This window comes from Sorex fumeus, unplaced genomic scaffold (genome assembly GCF_029834395.1).
Source record: "Sorex fumeus unplaced genomic scaffold, SorFum_2.1 ptg000095l, whole genome shotgun sequence".
Lineage (NCBI taxonomy): Eukaryota > Metazoa > Chordata > Mammalia > Eulipotyphla > Soricidae > Sorex > Sorex fumeus.
Window position 1 is genome coordinate 864,365 of NW_026606152.1, and position 20,651 is coordinate 885,015.

A 20,651-nucleotide genomic window follows, 5' to 3' on the forward strand; every position below is an offset into this window, starting at 1 on the left:
ACACAGCCTGCCAACCTCTCACGGGCATCATATCGAGGGGGTCAGCCTCAGGGTGCCACGGGGGAGGGGGACAGATGGGTGGCCCTGTGCTGCCCGCCCCCGCCATGGGCATCTCACAGGCTGTATAGTGGTTTGTGCAGGTGGGCTGCTGCAGACCTCACTCCCCACATACACTCACATGGGCATGTGTGCACAAACACATGCACACACATGCACAAAGGACATATGTGCGCAAGTACACATTTGCATACAAATGCACGGGCATGTGTGCACATGAAGCAATAAACAGGCACTGTGCACGCATGCACACATGGACATGTGTACATGGTTCAGTGCACACACAGATGCAAGCACACATGTGCACACAGGGCACAAGTGCACACAGAGCACATAATACATGTGCACACACATGCACACATGTAGACATGCAGCACACTTACACATAGGGACATGTATACAAGCAGCACACGTGTGCATACATATGGGCACATGCAAACACATAGCACATATACACACGGGGCACATGCATGCAGACATACACAGGCACATGAGCACACATGGACACATATGCACACACTGCATGAACATGAGTATGTGTGCAACACGCAGCACACAAGAGCACATGTACACACAGCATACACAGGAGCACATATGCACACACAGCATATATACACATGGGCCCACGTACGCAAGCAGCACAGGGCACATGTACACATGCAACATACACACGGACACTGGCACACACGCAGCATATACACAGGGCACATGTATACACACAGCACATATACAAACATGGGCATGTGTATGCACTCAGCACATATACACACATGTATACACACAGCTTATAGACACAAAGGACACATGTGCAATGCATCAAGATATGCAAACAGAGCACATGTGCACATGCATGCATGCATACACAGGCATATGGACACACAGACACATGCTACACACAACACATAACTGCATACACACGGACTTGTGTGTAAACACGCAAGATGCACCTGCGCACACGTGTGTTTATACGTGCACACTCACACATACACACATGTGCCCACCACACACGTGTTTGGCTCCAGGAACCTGGGCTGGGCCCCTTGGAGGTGGAGGCTGAAGTGGGAGGGTGTGTGGCTGGGGACCCTCAGAGCGGCCCCCAGAGCCTCTGCCCCGCCTGAAGCCCAGCGGTCTCTCAGCCAGTGTCCGTGGCACTGAGGCCTGCAGGGCTGCACCCGAGGGCTCACACTGCTCCCAATCCCGGCTGGAGTTCCACCAAAGGACCGTGGGCACCACTGGAGCCGGGAAATAGGGAGCGAGGTTTGCCCCCGGCCAGGGCCACGGCTCAGGGAAGCTTCAGAAGCACGGGCGGGCGGGGCCACGAGGGCACGGGAGGGCAGGCACCTCTGGGACACCGGTGCCCAGCTCAGCCTCGGAAAGAGGAAGTTCCCCAGGGAAACCGAGAGGCCTAGGAGCTGGCCAAGGTGCTGGCCGGGTGCCCGGGTGCTGGCCAGGGTGCTGGCCAGGTGCTGGCAGGGTCGGGCAGGGGCCATGTGCAGGCCTGGTAAAGGCACAGGGATCTGGCCAGGGGTCCGAGGAGGTGCCTGAGTCCCGGAACACAGTCCGGTGCCTGCGAGAGGCCACTGGGGGGAACCGGAACCGAGTCTAAAGATGTGCCCGCAGCTCCCCCTACCCCAGAGACCCACTGTGAGTGTGTGTGTGTGTACACATGTCTCATGTGTCTGTGCTTCCTTGAGTGTACATGCGTGTGATGTGCGCCTGTGAGTGTCCTCACGTGTGTCTGTGTGTCTTTGTGTGTGCCCAAGTGTGGGAGTGTATGACTCTGTGTATGTGACTGTGTTTTTGTGTGTGTGTCTGTATGTCTGCTATCTATGTAGTTATGTGTGTGTCTGTGACTCCATGTGATTGTGAGTGCATGTCGGTGTATAGCTCTGTGACTGAGTGTGTGAACTGTGTGTGTCAGAGAGCATCTATGCGACTGTCTGGTGTATGAATGTGTATCTATGCAATTGTGTGTCTGTGTGTATCTACATGTGTGTGCATCTGTGAGTCTGTGTGTTGTGTACATCTGTGTGTGTCTATGTGTTGGTGTGCTATATATCTATGTGATAGTGTGTCTGTGTGTATCTATATGGCTGCTTGCTGTATGTTTCTATGTGGCTATGTTGTGTGTATACATGTAATTGTGTGTCTGTATCTACATGACTGTGTCTGTGTGTCTGCGTGTATCAATGTGATTGTGAGTGCGTACCTATGTGAATGCGTGTATACTGTGTATAAACATGTCATTGTGTGTCTGTGTAACTATGTGACTGTGTTTGTGTGAGTGTGTTTCTATGAGACTACCTTTGTGAATGAATGTATGTCTGCATGTATGTGATTGTGTCTCCGTGTGAATGTGAGTGTATCTACATGATCAGTGTGTCTGGGTGTGTATCTGTATGACTGTGTTTCTCTGTGACTGTGTGTGTATCTTTGTGACAGTGTGTCTACGTGTGAGTGTGTATCTATGTGACTGTGTATGTATCTAAGTATGCATGTGTACCTATGTGACTGTTTCTGTGTGATTCTCTGCATGTGACAGTGTGCCTGTGTGTAGTGTGTCTATGTGACTCTGTGTGTGTGCATGCCCCCCCTGGCCAGGCTGCAAGAGAACTTCTCTCCGGGAGACCACACAGAGCAGCTCCAGGGACCCGGCCGCCGGCGGGCTGGAGGGTCCTGGGGCGGGGGCTTGGAGCACAGGCACCCGGGCAGGGGCAGAGCGGGTCGCTCAGGAGCCGCCCGCCCGGCAGCCCCTCTCCCCACCTCTGCCAGCCTCTCTTCCTTTTGTTCCCTCTTTGGTTGAGAGGCTGCGAGGAGGGGGCTGGGGCCAGGGCGGGGGCTGCCGCCCACCCGCTCCCGGTCCAGGGTGGCCCCGCGCCCCGCGGAAAGGGCATTTTAATGTCACTCCCGAGCAGCCGGGTGCCGAAGCGGCACCCCAGCCTGGCCCGCGTCCGAGCTTCTCCTCCCCCACCTGCCAGCTCTCCGGTGCACGGAAAATGGAGCCCCCAGCAGAGCCAGCTCCGCCGGGCTGCCGGGAGCCGAGCCGCGGAGATGCCCGCGGCCCCCGCGCGTGCCGACGCGGCGCTGCCGCTCACACCTGGCACGGGCATGTGGCCACGAGCCCCCGCGGCACACGGAGGGAGCCCCGCGTGGCCCTGTCTTCCCGCCGGTCTCGGCTCGGCCGCCGGTGCTGCGGGGTGCCCGGGGAGCGCGGCCGGCGCGCAAGCCCAGCTGGGTGGGTGGGAGTCCGGTGGGTGCCCGGAAGCGCGGGGGGCTTCGCCTCGGCGGGGCCCCCGGGACAACCCGCCGCCGCCGGCTGAACTTCTCGCAGGCGGCGGGGCGGGGGGTCCTGCGGGCCCGCAGCCCCGGCCCCCTCCCTGCCCGCGACCCGGCCGGGCGCGCGGCGACTTTGCGGGCTGGCCGGGAAAATGGCGTTGGCTGCACGTACTTGGGTGAGTTCGGTGCCCATCAGGATGAGGAAGAGGAGGCTGAGGAGCTTCCGGGCCGGTGGCATGTCTCGCGGCCGCGGGGTCCGGCGTGCGGGCGGCGCTGGGCGGCGGTGCTGGACGCTGGCGGGCCGGCCGATCCCGCGCTCGGCAGCGGGCAGGCGGCGGCGCTGGGCTCTGCGATCGATCGGGCCCGCGCGCCGCTGCCCGCGGCCGCCCCGCCTCGCCCCTCCCCGGAGGCGGGGCGCGGGCGCGGCCGGGCGCAGGATGTGACATCAGCCGGCGGGGGAATCGAACTCGGGCCGCGGCCGCCGAGCGGCGGCGGGCGGGGCGCCGGGCCGGCCAGTGTGCGGCAGGCCCCCCGCGCCAGCAGGCCTTGCCCCTGCCCGAGGGGGTCGCCCGGGGGCGCGCAGGTCGGTGCGCCGGGCTCGGCCGCGAGCCGCCGGGCACCGGGCAGGCTCCAGGGGGACCCTGGGGCGCACGGAGGGCACGGACACAACTCTGCGCGCCCACGATGTCCCGCCGGACCCGGAACCCGCGGGAGGCGCGCACGGGCCAGGCCTCGGCTTCCAGAGACTTCTGCACGTGCCAGCCTGTCGGGGAGGACCTGGCTTCCCCGGCTCCGCATCCCTGCAGGGAGGGAGGCCGTGACGGGAAGGCAGTGGGCGGGGCCTGCCTGGCTCACCTGCCCTTTCGGTCAGTCTTGCAGCGGGGGCCGGGTTTGGAGGGGCACTCGGACGGACAGGGGCGATTCCAAGGCGAAGCAGTCAGTGCTGAGCTTCCCTTTCGCTCTGTCCTTTACTCCTGGAAGGAGTGGGAAAGGTTCACAAGTCTCTGGGCAGCCTGGGAGGGTGGTCCCCGCCTCGGGGCTGGAGCACTGGGTCTGGGCGAGCAGCCTGGGCCTCAGTTTCCACTCCTGTAAAGTGAAGCTGGTGTGTCCTGGCCGTGCACAGAGGAAGGAGGGGGCAGGACGTCCCTCTGCGGGAATGGCCAGGAGCTGGACCCTGCTGGGGACAGGCTGCCCAGAGTATGTTCTGGCCTGCACAGGGCTCTGCGTGGCCGCAGGGGGTGCTCGTGGGGCTGAGATTGATGCCGCCTTTGGGGTTTCGCTTCAAGGGCTGCCGGAGAAGGAGCACGGACTTCCCCAGGAGGTCTGAAAGCCGGGGTCCAACTTTCAGCAACAGTTGTTTTATCCAAAAAGTGATGCTTTTGTCTCTGACCCGGCAGTTCCGCTGCTGGGCATTTACTTCGTCTGGGGGAGAGGGTCACATGCAGAGCCCGCCTTCCGGGTTGCAGAGTGGGAGGGTCTTGTGCCCCAGAAAAAGGGCACTTGAAGGGACAAGGGTGGTCCCTGTAAGGGCGTTGCCTCTCCCCAATTTGGGCGTGGTCTCTCCCTGCTGTGGGCGTGGTCTCTCACGCTGTGGGTGTGGCCTCTTTCTGCTGTGGGCGTGGTCTCTCCTGTTGTGGGTGTGGCCTCTCCCTGCTGTGGGCGTGGTCTCTCCGTGATATGGTGTGGGCGTGGCTTTTCCACAACATGGGGTGTGGGGTTTCCCATTCCCTGCAAGACTCGAGCTGTTCAGCTTCCAAGGAAAAGAGATTTGACTGCTCTCACGTCGTGGGCCATGGAGACAGCGTGCAAATGGATTAAGCAGACAGCAGGATAAATTCTACAGTACTCAGCTTACCGAAGGTACTGAGAGGCCAGTGAAGCCAGGGAAGCTGATGGTTCCCAGGGCTCAGGGAAAGAGGAGGGAGAGTAGTTTTTTAATTTTTGCTTTGGGGGCCACACCCAGTGGTGCACAGGGGTTGCTTCTGGCTCTGGTCTCAGGAATTACTCTTGACAAGACTGGGGGGACCATGTGGGATGCTGGGGATTGAACCCAGTTAGGCCGCATGCAAGGCAACACCCTCCCTGCTGTATTATCATTACGTGATGAGAGAATTGACATTTCAGGTCATGAAAAGTTCTGGCATAGCTAACAGAAAGAGATAATTAGAAGTAGTCTTGGGCTCATAATTCAGTGACCATTGATTTGACAACAAGATGGATGTAATTATGCCAATTAGTCGTACGCTTAAAATGGCAACTGTTGTCATATGTACATACATATCATCTTTACCACGGTTGAAGGGTGATGATAAATATACCAACAAGCTTTGAATTGCACCTTTCCCTGGGTGAATTATGTGGTGTGTGGGTTCGAGCCTCACAAAGCTCTCTTAAATAATGCATTTGTAATTATTTTCATATTGCTTCAAGAAAATGAAAAGCCAATCGTCCCGGAAAGCCGAGATGCAGGGCTCAGAGCTGCCAGCATGCGGCTGGCCGGGGCCATACAGATGCCCCCGCAAACATTTCTTTGGAAAGGGCAGTCAGGCCTCAGCCCAGATCCCACCCTGTGCCCCTGGCACCTCTCCCCTGAGACTGCACAAGGCAGCCAAGCCCAGTAAAACTGAAAGTGCCAAGCAAAGGCTCATTCATCTACCATGAGGTGCTTCTAGAACCTTCTGGAATATTGGCGCTGGGGAGCTGAGACCTTACCAGCTTGGAGTTGGATTTGCTCGCTGCTTTCCCGCTACCCACACATGTGTTCCTAGCACAGAGACCGTTTCGCTTCCTCGCCCTCCTCTTCCTGCTCCCGACTCGGTGCTCGGAGTAGGTTGTGTTTGTGTCCCCTCCTGCGGCCACACGCTCCGGTTCTGAGTGCGCCTGACCACTGGGCGTGGCTCTGGGTTTCTGGGGTTGGGGGTGGCTTCTGTTGCCCGCTTTGGCACAGGGTGGGGTCCGGGGGCAAGGCGGGCACCTCTGCGCTGTGCGTGGGTCTGGCTTCCTTCTGTGAGCACTCGGCCACATGTGGGGCCAGCACAAGGGTCCTTCCTGCCCGGGGCAGCCAGCCCGGAGCCCCTGAGCCCAGCAGGCACGGACAGTGGGGCCCTGCTCTGGACCAGCAGAGGCACCCCCAGGCCAGCCGGGACCCTCCTTCCCTGCCGCCTCCTCACGGGCTGCCAGCACCTGCAGAGTCTCCGTGGATCGATGGGCTTCCTGCCCCTTTAAGACAAAACTCTTTCCTTGCCAGCCTCATTAGAATGGGACCCACAGTTGCCAAGGCAACGGCACTAACTCTTCCTTCTCTGCAAATTTCTGAGCAAATGGAGCCTAACCCACGCGAGTGTCCGGCCGCCTGTCCTCTGAGGTGCCGGCTGCCCACTCCCCCTCCTCTGGGCGGCGTGCCCAGGGCCCCAGCAGCCTCCCGGGGTGGGGCCCAAACCTGACTCAGCAGTGGCAGGTGTTGACAGAGGGCCGGTAAGGGCTGGGGGGCAGGGGGGGAGGTGCTGGGCAGAGGCTTCTGGAGGGGGCCAGGGGGCTGCAGGATGGCCACGGCCACGGGCTCACCCTGGATCTGCTCAGCCACGTGCCCCCGTCCCCAGCTGCTGGGGCGAGTCGCACACACGGAACAGACCCGCCCTGGGTCACGTGCCCTCAGCCAGCAGCCCGAAAGCCCTCCCGGTGCCCTGTCCCCATGGGCATTCACCCTGCCCACTTGCCCCTGCTCGGGGAGCCCCAGGTGCTCTCGTGGAGGGACTTTCTCTCTTCCTAATCACCCCTCTGAGCACCCGGCCCCGCTGTATGTGGGGGTCCCCTCTCTCTCCCAAAGCTAAGCAGGTCCAGGGCCTTTGTTTAATTCTTGATTTGAGTCACACTCAGCGATGCTCAGGGACTACTCCTGACTGCACTCAGGAATCACTCCTGGCGCTTGGGGGACCATATGGGATGCTGGGAATCCAACTCGGTCAGCCTCGTGCATGGCAAGCGCCCTTCCTACTGGAATATGACTCCCCCCCCATTCGGTACAGATTCTTGAGGGACCCTTTAGCCTCCTGGGGTCTTGCTACCAAAGGCCACTACGGGGGGCTGCCCTGGGCTCTAGGTTCCGAGTGGGCCCTCCTGTGCCCCCATGGTGGTGTCAGTGATGTGAATTCAGTTCTTCTCGTCTCTGACATCACCCGGGCACCCTAGGGTGAGGCTATTCCCACCTGTTCTGGAGCTGTTTCTGGGGGTACCAGCACCCCTTGGCCTATGGTCATATCATCCTGCTCTTTGAGGTCCATCACCCCACCCTCTGTGGGGTCCACTGTTTATCATTCATACCTATGGTGTGGCCATCGTCTTGCACAGGTCCACTCCTTGAGGCCATGGTCCAATATTCAACACCTAGGAAGTGCCCAGACAACCCTCTGCAGGGCCCTGAGCCAGGGCCCAGGATTAGGACGGGTGTGCTCAGGAGGGCTGGTTCGGGGGGCACTGGCTGAGGCGAGGCTTCCTGGTGGCCCCCCGAGATCCTGGGTTACGGTTTTCTCGGGAGCCGGGGGCACCCCAGGAGATCTGCGGGAGGAAGCCTGGTGATTTGGGGGGAGAGCAAGGAAGGGAGGATGGAGTGCAGGCAGAGAGGAGCAGAGCAGGGAGGAGGACAGACCTGGGCGGGGGGTAGGGGGGGGCGTGTGGAGAGCCGGGGCAGCAGCTCCAGGACAGGCTCAGAGGGGAAGGAAAGGGCGCCCTCTGCTTCCCCTGGGTCCCGGGACGCTGCGGGCTGGGGGACCAGGGACAGGCAGCGTGGCACGAAGGCCAGGTGGGGCACAGGAAGAGAATCCCCGGACAGGTGGGGTGGCGTGTGCTGGCCTGGGGGTCAGGCAGTCAGAAGCGTTTGCCAAGGTGGGGGGATGGGGGAGAGGGCAATTGGGTCAGGCAAGGGACCCATGACAGTGAGACAGTGGCAGTTGGAAATGATCACTCTGCACAAGAACTGAGTGCTGACAGCCGGTAAGGGAGATGCAGGGCACCCTGACAGCTCCTGTCCCGCACACCGCAGTGACCAAAAGGAGGGCGAGAGAGACTGAGACAGAGAGAGACAGACAGACACAGACAGACACAGAGACAGAGACAGAGAGAGAGAGGGACACAGATAGAGACAGAGAAGACCGTGTTGGTGGCAGAGGCAGGCTGGGGTGGGAGGTGGAGGTGGGAACTGCACTGGGGAAGGGATGGGCTTGCAACATTGTATGACTGAAACCCAGTGCTGGACAGCTTTGTAACTGTATCTGGCGTTGAGCAATAGCACAGCGGGTAGGGTGTTTGCCTTGAACATGGCCTACCAGGGTTTGATTCCTCCGCCCATCTCGGAGAGCCCGGCAAGCTACTGAGATATCCCGCCCGCACAGCATAATCTGGCAAGCTCCCCGTGGCGTTGATTTCATAAAATTTAAAAAAAAATTAAAATGGGAGACGTGAAATCTAGCAACGATTTTGTGAATGCTAATCAGAACCATCTTCTGTTTGCTTAATTGTTCGAAAAAAATAAAGGAAGAAGAAGCGATCCTGTGCCGGGTGCCGGGGTCCCGGGGGTCCCAGCTGCCCCATATGGGGCGGGGCCTCTGGAGGGGGGCTGTGGGGGGCCGGTCAGCGACCTGTGACCTGGGCCTGGGCGGGGCGGTGCTGAGGGGGCGGGATGCCCGGGGCTCCTCTAACTGTGTCTATATTTAAGCTGAGCGGCTCCCACCTCTCAAGGTGAGGAAATCACAGCCCTGGGTGTGGGGCATCCTGCTGGGGTTGGGGTGCAGAGGGAGTTCAGTGACCCCAGCCCTTCTGTCTCTGCTGGTGCCCCGTCCCCAGGAGCGCCGGACACCGGGCCCTCCCACACCCTGTCCTGTTCTGCTCAGCCACTGAGGTGTAGCAGCTCCTTCTGCCGGGGCCAGCCCTGCCCCACTCCCCAGGCAGCCCTGGGTCCCAGCTGTCTGCCCGCAGACCGCCCAGAGCTGCAGCCTGCGCCATTCTCAGGTCCCCAGAGCACAATTTGGGCCAGAGTGGTGATGAAAAGCAGAAACCTCAGAGATGCCAGAAGGCTGCGACCCCAGGGAGGCCCAGTTCTGATCGCTGCTCCAGCCTTGGTCAGCAGCTCAGTCCCACCTTGCAGAGGGCATCTGCAAGCCGGTCTCAGGGGCTCAGAGCTGAGCCCTTGTTAGGTCAGCCAGGAGGGAGGTGCTGTTCGGGGAGTTGTTGGCACGGAGCCCGCAGAGGCTGCTGGGGCAGGAGGCAGCCTTGCAGGAAGACCCCGACCTCTGCTCCGGCCACATGTCACAGACGAGGGATGCGCAGGGGCCTTTGGGTCTCTGGTGACAAGATGGCCTTGCAAGGGTCCCTGAGTGGACACTGTGCCCAGGCCCCAGGTCTTGGAGAGCCCTGTGTCCCTGCAGGGGCCAGCCACTGCCTCTGATGTCCCCTGGTCTGACAGCCGGCACAGCACAGCACAGCTCTTCACCCGGGAGTCAGGAGGCACTCTCTCGCATGGCTGGGGTGGCCCCACCACCCCCTGGAAACAGCTGGACCAGCCTTGCAGTCGGCTCCCTGCACAGGCCCTGCTCGGGGGGGGTGTGTGTCTGTGTGTGTGTGTCTGTGTCTGTGTGGGTCTGTGTGTGTGTGTGTGTGTGTGTGTGTGTGTGTTGGGTGGCACCCGGCGTTGCTCAGAGCTTCCTCCTGGCTCTGCACTCAGGAATCACTCCTGGTGGTGTGCGGGGGACCATGTCAGATGCCGGGATTGAACCCAGGTCAGCTGCATGCAAGGCCAACACCCTCTCGGCAAACTCACGCTGTTTCCTTGTGTCGTCTGTGCCATGGCCCTGGGATGTTTCGAGATCACAGGGGTGGTACTGAGGCTGTAGGATTTTGTTTTGATGCACGTGGGGGGGGGGGTTCTATTTTTAAGACTCATTTTCCAGGCTAGCTATAGAAATAATCAGATTTTCTCTTTCCTTTGGTTAGATTCTGGCAAGGAAGGCCTCTCTCTCTCTCTCTCTCTCCTCTCTCTCTCTCTCTCTGTCTCTATTTTTTTGGCCACACCCAGTGGTGCTCACAGTTTACTCCTGGCTCTGAGATCAGGGATCACTCCTGGTGGGGCTCTGGGGACCACTTGGGGTGCCAGGGATGGAACCGAGGTTGGCAGCATGCAAGGCACACGCCCTCCTCACTGTACTATCACTCTGTTCCCCAGGAGCATTTTTCCTTCTCTTATTTTTTAAAAAAAAATATTGAAGTGACTTGGCCATAACGGTGTTACTGTTGGACTTGTGCAGAGCCAGTGCACTTCCGCCACCAAAGTGCCATCCCCTCCCCGTCCTCGTGCCCTGAGCCTCCTCTTCCTCCCCGTCCCTGCTCTCCAGGTACTGGTTTAGTTTCGGGGGGGACACAGTCCTTCCCTATGACACAGTCTGTTTTCCAAGGAATTTATTGCTTGACAAAGGTATCAGATCTGTTGGCATGTGGTTCTGATATACTTTTGTCTTTTGTAAACTGATTTATTTTTGTTTTATTTGGGGGTCCCAGGTCTGGGGACCGTGGGGCTGCACGGTGCATTCTCCAGGCCTTTAAGCCCCTCCCCATCCACTCCAATAAACTTTAGTGTTGTTAAATTTATTGGCGTTGTGATTTTTAATGTTTTCTTCCTTGGCAAATGCCTGTGGGACCAGAGCCGACAGCATCTTTCCATCTGCTGGGGCGACCTGGCACTGCTCTGAGCCTTCTCGGCCCGTCCAGCGGAGGCTGGACACCCCCTTGTTTGCATTGCTTCCACTAAGCCTCTCTGCTAATATTCACGGTTTGGGGTTGTTTTCCTGTTTTGATTTCTTACCTTTCCATTTTCACTCCCTTCTGCCAGCTCAGAATTGATTTCTCTTCCCTGCATTCCTCGAGCCCGGGGCTACTGACCGTTGGCCCTTACTCATCCCGGACAGGCACGTTTACAGCCAGGCCAAGCTCGGCCTCCCCGGCCTCGTGCGTCTCAGTGCTCAGAGGTCCAGGCTTCGGAAAGCCCACCGCTGAGTGGCGACCTGACCCCCGGCCACCACAGGATGCAATCCGCCCTGCCACCCACGCTCCATCGGGGTGCAGTTGTGTGGCCAGGACACGGCCTGCCGAAGCAGAGGACCCTTCGCATGCATCGGGCATGCACACTTATGTGTACAAGGCACACGGGACATACATGGGGAAATGCGCATGCAAGTGGCACACACAGGCCAGACACATGTAGGGCATGCACACACATGTGCAAGACACATGGAACACACATGTGGGGCACGCATGGGGCATGCATAGGAGATGCACATGGCACACACATGCACATGTGTGGGGCATACATGGGCACGCACAGCTTGGAGCACACACATTCCCTTGTCCGTTCTGCTGACAGGCATCTGCTCCCGTCCCCTGGGCCCTTCCAGCCTCCCTTCCCTGTGTGCAACCAGGACAGACAGGAAGGGCCTCCTCAGGCTGCAAGTGCTCCCTCCTGCCTCGCGTCTGTCAGCCTGTCTGCTCGGCTCCAGGAGCCTGTTGGCGGTGGATTGCCACCGACCCCAGGGAGGCACAGCCGCAGGCCCCAGCCTCATATTACGGCCAGACCCAGGCCTCAGGCCAGCAGCCCACAGCACTACACACAGAGTCACACAGAGTCACACACAGAGTCACACACACAGAGTCACACAGAGTCACACACAGAGTCACACACACAGAGTCACACAGAGTCACACACAGAGTCACACACACAGAGTCACACAGAGTCACACAGAGTCACACACACACACAGAGTCACACACACAGAGTCACACAGAGTCACACACACACAGTCACACACACAGAGTCACACAGAGTCACACACAGAGTCACACACACAGAGTCACTCACACAGAGTCACACACACAGAGTCACACAGAGTCACATACAGAGTCATACACACACAAAGTCACACACAGAGTCACACACAGAGTCACACACAGAGTCACACACAGTCACACACACAGAGTCACACACAGAGTCACACACACAGAGCCACACACAGTCATAAACACACTTAGAGTCACACAGAGTCACACACAGTCACACACACAGAGTCATACACACACTCAGAGTCACACACAGAGTCATAAATACACTCAGAGTCACACAGAGTCACACACAGAGTCACACATAGTCACACACACAGAGTCACACACACCAAGTCATACACACACTCAGAGTCACACACAGAGTCACACACAGAGTCACATATACTCACACACAGAGTCACACACACACTGAGTCACACATAATCACACAGTCCCACCCACCCATTGCCCAGTGCTCCCATCTGCCCACTCTCCGGGTTGAGCGGGCTGCGGATAGAGCAGGCACCGGCTGCCTACAGGGCCTGGGGTGACTCAGGACACGCAGCCCTGTCCTGCTCTGCCTGTCAGTGTCCCTGCCTGCCTGTCAGTGCCGGGGAAGGCATCAGCTCTGGCCCTGGGCCATGGGGAGCCCCAGGCCCAGAGCGCAGCCTCAGTGGACGCAGGCAGCACCCCTGCAGAGAACAGGCAAGACCGAGGCCCGGGGCGCCGTGGGGGCAGGTGGTAGCAGGGGCCGTGATGTGCAGTCACCACGTGGGGGCCGGGCCCTGGGGCCACACGCCCATTCACCCTCAGCTGGGCCTTCTGGGTCCTGACTCCTCCATACACATTGGCTGGACACCCTAGTGCTGGGCAGTGCAGGCAGGCAGGCAGGGCAGATGGGCATGGGTGGCGGGCAGGCAGGTGGGCAGGGCAGGCATGGGTGGGCGGGCAGCGTGGGCGGGCTCTCGGCCACCTCACTCAGGGCTGCGCGTGCCTGCCAGCTCCACTGTCACGGCCACGGTTTGCTCCGGAGGCGCAAGGACCCCCGTGCGGCCTCCTCACGCCTTTTCCCACAGAGAGGATGGGATGAGTGGGATGGGGGGCGGCTGGAGGGTCACGACCTTCCTTTGGGGGCTTGGGGTCCAGAACGTTCATGCTGTCCTGGGCATTTCCCCAGGCCCAAATGAGCAAGCGACACAGGCGTCTGTTCAGAGGACCCTCCACCATATCCCACCCGCAGCCCCGGCCTCTCCGGAGAGGGACTTGCAGGCACATTTGCCAGAATGCACGAGGGGGGTGCCCCATGACACGGACACCCCACAGCCCTTTTGGGCCAGGGCTGGGTCCCTCCTGTCCCCTCCAGCTCTGCACAGAAGGCCATTCTGTAGTAGCACTGACCCCTCAGTGGCTGGTGATGGGGGACAGACACAGAGGCCCCTCACAGGTGGGAAAGTCACTTCCCTCGCACCCTCACCTGCCCACTGGGGCATCTAGAAAGTTCCTAAGCCACAGGTGACGCTTCAAATGCCCCAACGGGTGGGTGCCCAGCGCCAGACTGCAACTCTTAATGTGATCAATAATATATATGTATGTGTTGAGTCAATCACATATTGAATTTTTTCACTCTGTTTACCCAGAATAATTTGCAGTTGGTCGGTATTTGATTAAAACCCGTCATCTTTTATGTACGAGTTACATAAGTAAATAGAAAAATCATTTACAGCCCAGGCCCCATGAAAGATTCATCCCGGCCTGTCTTGCGGGTGCCCGAGCTGGGGGCTGGCGCCTAATTGAATGCGGCCGTGGGCTCAGCCGGCTCCTCCCCCGGGCTCCTGCCCAGGCTGGAGTGAGTCTTGGGCGAAGGTGTTTCAATCCATCACATCTTGCTCAAGTTCCAAAATAATATGTTCCTTAGTGCTCGCAAGACTGGAAGCTCCCCTGGGGAAGTGATTCTCCTTCCAGAGCCTTCCAGAACCTTCTCTGCATGCTGTCCTGAGGGGACTCTGTATGAACTGTTGAGGGCTACCCCCTGTCTCCTCAGCGTGGGGCCAGGCTCGGGCAGCCACTGTCCTGTCCACGTGACAGCCCAGCCTCTCTGTAGGCAGAGTCCGTGCTCAGAACTGCCAGGGTTCAGGCAGCTACGGGAAGAAATGGACAGCAGCTTCCAGATTGTTCTAGAAGAGAGAGGTCTTTTCCAGGCACATGACGTCGTGTCCAGCTTCAGTGCGTCGGTTCCTGGGGGTAGCCTGGACTCACCCCATGGGTGTCCTGGGGCCATGGCAGGGAAGGGGTTTGCAGGTGGGTAGGGGTCGCAGGTCAGGTCAGGGGGCATAGGCAGGAGCGGGGCACAGGCTGGGGTTGGTGGCCGTGGGCCCAATTAGACAGCAGCTGCAGGGGCCACCCCACCCCGCCAGCTCCCAAGGTGCCCGCCCCCCCCCCGCGACCCTCTGGCCCCGGCTGTTGCGCTGCGCAGGCCTGAGCCCCCCCCCCCCCCCACCCCCTCTGCCCGACAGACCCTTGGCTGGGACTGACCCGCACGGCCCAGGCGCGTGAGCCTCCCCAAGCCCACCCACAGTGTTCCCAAAGGCGGCTCTTTCTGGGTGGGGGTCCCCAGGGAGGGTCTGTGCCTGCGGTCCAGGCCCCGTCTCTCCTGGGAGAGACCCTCCCCCATGTCTCCCCCCAACCCCCCCACAGGGGCTGCTGCACCCAGTCCCGTGGCCCCACACCGGGAGTTTGTGGTGGCCCAGAGCCTGTTCCCAGGCGAGTCACAGAACTCTCTCCTGGAAGCTCTGTGCTTTGTCTCCTTCCAGAACCTTCTCCTGCGGGGCTGTCAGTGTGTCCGTCCCTCCACAGGCTGACTCAGAAGCTACAGCTTGTGGGTGTAGCGAGCCACAGTTGGGAGCAGCCAGGGGTGAGGACCGAGTGGTGGGTAGCCCCTCCCCTGAAGCCCCCTCTCGGCTTCCCAGCATCCTCTCCCCTCGGGAACGTGAGCTCAGTGAAGCAACGCAGGGAGCCTAGCCTAGGGGAAGCCCCGGCCAGAAGGAACCACATCCTGTCTTTTTTGTTTTTGTTTTTGCTTTTTGGGTCACACCCGGAGGTGCTCAGGGGTTACTCCTGGCTCTTCACTCAGGAATTACTCCTGGCAGTGCTCAGGGGATCCTATGGGATGCTGGGAATCGAACCCGGGTCAGTTGCGTGCAAGGCAAATGCCCTCCCCGCTGCAGCCCTCCACATCCTGTCTTGCCTTGTTCTTGGTTCTTGGTGCGAGTGCGTTTTCGAACCCCCCTGAGATGTGCGGTCAGCCCCGGGACTCCTGTGTCAGAGCCATAGGCGAGGCATGTCTCTGGGTGCGGGAGCTACCCGCACACACCCGCCTGGTCTGGCCCCCGCCCCGCCAGGAGTGACCCTTGAGAGCAGCGGGGGTGGGGGGCAGCCCCCAGCCCTGCTGGGCGACCCCAACCCAAAGGGAAAAAAGACCAGGAAAGGATCCAGATGGAGCCGGAGCAAACCAGCCCAGCCAGGCTCTGCAGCCCCCACCGCCCCTCCCCAGCGGGGCTCCGGGGGGCTTCCCACCCCTGCCCTGCCCAGATGGCCGTGGCCAGGCTATTTTTACTCTTTCCTGAGGAGGCCACACACCGGGCGGACTTGACCCCTCCCGTCGGGGTCACTCCCAGAGTCGGACGCCTGCAGCCACCCGGAACTGACCTAGTTCTCCGAGTGACGTCTCAGCACTGGAGCGGCCCCCGGCAGGAACACCCCCTGCTTCCGCAGGCTTAGCAGGGACCAGCGAATCCCCACTGCCACGGAGCCAGGGAGCACGTGGCCCCACCGTAGCTGGACTGTGCGTGGACAGGAAGCAGCCTGAGAGCTGCAATCTCGTGCCAGAAGTTGGCTCGTCATCTTTCTTTCCCTCTTAATTGAGTCCCTGTGAGATGGCTTCGTGATCTTGAGCCCTGGGTGTGAAGGGCTGCAGGCTCCATCCTGCCAGGACTCAGGGTGGGCCGGCTGCCCGGGGTGCCCGGCACCAACGCCCCCAAAGCCCCAAGGAAGACAGGAGGCCTGGGAGGGCAGCCCAGGGGCCTGGCAGACGGGCCAGAGCCTGGAGGAGGCTGGAGTGAGGGTTGCCGCCCCGCCAGGCTCTCTGAGCCCCTCTCTGCCACAAATCTACTTCCTGTTGCCACAGAGAAAATGGAAGTTGGCGTTGTCCCCCACATGAATAGTTCCTAAGTGGCGCTGCGCATGGAGATCAGCTCTGTAAATACGCATCTAATCTGGCAGGACTCACTGGCGCGGCTGCAGTTAAGGCAGCGCTAAGCCTGCACGGTGAAGCGCACCTGGAAGAGCCGCGGGGGGGGGGGGGGGGGGGGGCACCTGCTGAATCCTCGCCTGAGCCTGAGTGTGAGCAGCTCTGCCCTCGGGCACAGGCCAGGAGCCGCCTGGCGTGGCCACAGCTGAGTTAATGGCTCTCTGGCCAGTAAGAGTGTGTGTACTCGAGTGTGTGTGTGTGCATGTGACTGTGTGTGCATGTGCATGTGTGCTTGTTTGTGCATGTGTGTGTGTGTGCTTGTGTGTGCGCGCATGCCTCTGTGACCATGCGTGTGTGCAAGCATGCACGTATGTGCACATTCACACGCACGTGTGTGTGCACACATGCCCGTGTGTGGTATGTGTGTGCAAGGTCCTGTGTAGGCCCTCTCAGCCCGGTCCATCCGCCCGTCCTTTAGAGGGCGTGCTTTCACCATTCCTCTCATTTCATTGTGGTTGGCTTTTAATGCATCCACCTTGCTCCTCTCTTTCCATGTGCTCATGTATTTTTCAGTTCTCTTTGAGCTTTCTGTTCTGTTTCGGGCCACACCTGGCACGCCCGGCCTTCCTCCTGGCTCTGTGCTCAGGGACCATTCCTCATGGGGATCGAGGGACCATATGGGAGATCAACCCAGGTCTGCCGTATGCAAAGAGCATGTCCGATCCACTCCCCCATCTCTCTGGGCAGACTTTTAACCAACGGTGACACCACGGTTCAGGAAAGTTCACCGCAGTTCTGTGGGCCAAGGGTCGTCACTCCCCTACCATGATGATCGGCTGCTCTGTGACTCTGGGGTCCACGTTCAGCTTATCAAAATTGGCTTTGATACGCCTGCTTTGCGTTCAGCTTGCTTTGCTTGTGGCCAGCCCAGGTTTGATCCCAGCACCACATCGGGGCCCTGAGCTCTGCCAGGAGTGATCCCTGAGCACAGAGCCAAGACTGAGCCCTGGCCCCAGACCCCGCCCTGGTCTGAGACCCTGCCATCACACATTTTACAAACAAGCTGAGACTGCATCGTTCTTTGGCTTTGAAGATTGGTGCGTTTTTGTTTTGCTTTGTGGCCACACCTGGCAGTGCACAGGGGTACTCCTGTCTCTGTGCTCAGTGTTTGGGGAACCAGAGGGGGTGCTGGGGCGCCCACCCGGCAAGGCCCTGGCTTATGCGTGCAACATACTCTCTCCTGCCACCTTTGCCCGCCAGATCCGGAGCCTGTCCTGCCGCGGATTCTCTGAACGCTGAGCAGCTGCTCCCGTGCCGGACTCTGGGGTCGCCTCTGGGACCTGGAGCCTGGGACCAGAGCTGCCCCCCACCCCCACCATGTGCTCCATGAGCACTTTCTCAGCCTCAGACCTCTCTCCTGAGAGGAGGAAGTCCTAGTGCCACAGCTCTGGTCCTTTGTGACTTTCAGGACGTTGTGGCACCACCTTCCAGCTGTCACTGTCCTTAGACAAGCCACTAACCCAAGGCCTGCCCACACGTGGTGCCCCAGGTCAGTGGGCTGGCTCAGGCGCCTTAGGACCTCGTCGCTGTCTTAAAGACCTTTGCTAGGTCTTGTGCACCGGCGGAGCGGGCTCAGGGTTGGGGGGCGCGGCGTTTCTCGAGATTAGAGTGTGGTGCGTTTATGGGCCAGTGCAATTTACAAAGGGCTTCTCCTTGGATTACATCTCCTCTCCTGTGGACTCCGTTGCCTCCACAATCAAGCTCCGAGGTTCTGTCCCAGCACCCGCTGAGCCCTTTCATCTCCACCCCCCTGCTCTTTCGCTTATTCGTGGAGTTTCTGTCACTGCCCGGTGCCTCTGCCCTAGATTACAGCCATGTGCGTCTCGCTGGCTTCTGTGGCTGGAAGGGACCCCAGCCTGGTTCTGTTTTTTGCATCTCTCTAGGGAGCTGCTTCTCTGCTCTGGCTTCTGGACTATTCGGCGCGAAGCTCCGCTAACCGCTCAGAGGTTTTATCTCCTGACTCCATGCACTGCGTCATTTCTGGGTCACCTTTAACGGATTGATTTTCTTCCTTGGTGCGGATTACATCTCTGCTTTCTGCATGCCTAAGAAGTTCTGGTTAAATGTTTAGTTATCACAATTGCTCCTTCTCATGCACTCGGGATCCTGCTTCATTCATAAGTGCTCCTCAGTGGGGACAGAGTTAGGGACGAGGAGCAACCCTTGCTCTTGGTGGCTGCAGAGCTGGGCTCAGCCTGCAGCTCTCCCGATGAGGGAGCCTGCGATGGCCTGGGCTGGGGTGTGTGCTCCGTCCCCTGCAGCTGCGTCTGCACCTGTGTCTGCAGGTGTGCTGTGTGTGTCTGTGTGTGTGTATGGTATGGCTGTCTCTCTCTGTGTATGTAAGTGTGTGCGCTTGTGTGCCCTTATGTGTGTCTCTGTGTGTACGTGTGTGTTTGTGTGCCTGTGACTGCGTGTGCGTGTATGTGCCCGTGTGTGTGTCTCTCTATGTATGTGTGTACGTGTGTGTTTGTGTGTCTGTGACTGTGTGTGTGTGCGACTCTCAGTGCTGTGCTCTGTTGTACTCTGCCATACCCTGGACTCCCTGTTGTCAGTGCTCCTCTGGGACCCCTGCCTCCCCCCGCTGCCTGTAGGCTTCGGATCTCTCCCAGACTTGGGCTGCCCCTGACCCGCTCTCAGGGGGCTGCTTTGCTGTTTGACACCCAAACTCTTTAGAGCCCCAGGCACTGCCTTCTGCCCAGTCAGTGTTGGGGTTTCGTTTGTACCTTCCTTAAATTATCTGAGAGAGAGAGAGAGGGAGAGAGAGAGAGAGGGAAGAAGAGAGAGAGGGAGAGAAAGAGAGGGTGGAGGAGGGAGGGAGAGAGGGGGGAGAGAGAGGGGGAGAAAAAGAGAGAGCGCGAGGCTGTGGTTCCGTTCCCCGGGTGGCAGAGGGCTGCCTTCCTGTTTGAAATGTGCTCCCAACAAGAGAAGGATTCGCAGAAGCATTTGTGACCGATGTTCACTCACAGAAGACCAGTGTGGCAGGCAGTGAATTAAGGGGGCAGGTGGGGGCGGTGAACTGAATCTGGGATGCCAGCCCGGAGCTGAGAGGGGGTGTCCCAAGGCTGGGAGGGTGACTCTCACCATGAGCTGTGTCAGGAGTTGTGTTCCATGAGGGTCGTGAAAGCTGATGGACTCATCATGTCAGTATGATTAGGCATAAAATGGACATTTCTGGAAAACGGGTCATGATTGCAGAACCCGGCTGAGGATTAGAAGTGGGTCCGGATGGCCAGGGGGCTCCCTGGGGAGGGTGGGCGGGGTGGGGCGGGGTGCCCCAGGGGACAGCTTTGCCCACAGGCCTGCGGCGGGCGAGTGAGAGAGACCCTCGAAACCCCCTTCTGAGGTGCGCAGGGCTGGGGACTGGATTGGCACCAGCGTGAGGGTCCCAGAGCGCAGAGGGGACCGCGGTCCCTGGGACGAGAGGGATGCGGGCGGGCCAGAAGGAGGGTTCGGGTGGGAGGGGGGAGGGGAGAGGGCACACAGACGCCCAGACCACACCCTTGAGGAAACAACTGGATCTGGGCGGGCGCTGGGGGCCAGCCAAGCCTCGAGTCTGTCTCTGTCTTTAGGTCCTGCCAGGTGGGCCCGGAGGGGCTGCCACGCCCTTGTTTCCCCCATGGGGCCTCAGTGGCTCAGGCCGGGTGGGTGGGGGGTCAGCTAAGGGGGCGTGTGGGCGGCCCTGGGAGCGACTTGGTTTCTGGCCCAGTCTAAAAGGGACAAGACACCAGCACGGGGGCCAGGATGTCCAGTGGGAGGTGTGGCCAGGACAGCTCAAGGCCCAGCAGAACCCAGTGAAGGCCGAGTTTGCAGGGCTGAGGCCCACAGGAGCTGAGGCAGGGCAGGGGCGGGGCGGGGGCTCCAGAGAGGGCAAATCTCGGCAGGACCATCAATCCTGTCAGGAGTGACCCGACTTCTGGGCAGTGCCAGGAGTGGCCGGGGCAGGCTGGGGTCCGCCAGGCCCGCCCTGAGCCAGACCCGCCAGACCCAGGCCTCTGCATGGAGCTGGCCCAGGTGCCCTCCCCACTCCCTCGGCTGTGGCCCAGGAATGTGCCCTGGTGCCCAGTGTCGCCGGAGGGTGCTGTAGGTAACAGACAACCCCCCAGCCCAGGGTGGCGCCCCCTGAGACAGTGCATGGGCAGGAGGGTCTGCAGGCT

At 59.8% G+C, this 20,651-nt stretch overlaps 1 protein-coding gene across 1 annotated transcript in view; it reads right to left on the minus strand.

Moving 5' to 3' along the window:
* Nucleotides 1–3,600, minus strand: part of OLFM1 (olfactomedin 1) — a 28,787-nt gene extending 25,187 nt beyond the window's left edge. Inside the window, exon 1 of the mRNA XM_056132861.1 lies at nt 3,506–3,600. Within this exon, the coding sequence (XP_055988836.1) occupies nt 3,506–3,571 (66 nt within the window). The 5' untranslated portion in view covers nt 3,572–3,600. The remainder of the gene's footprint in view (nt 1–3,505) is intronic.
* Between the last annotated feature and the right edge of the window lie 17,051 nt (nt 3,601–20,651).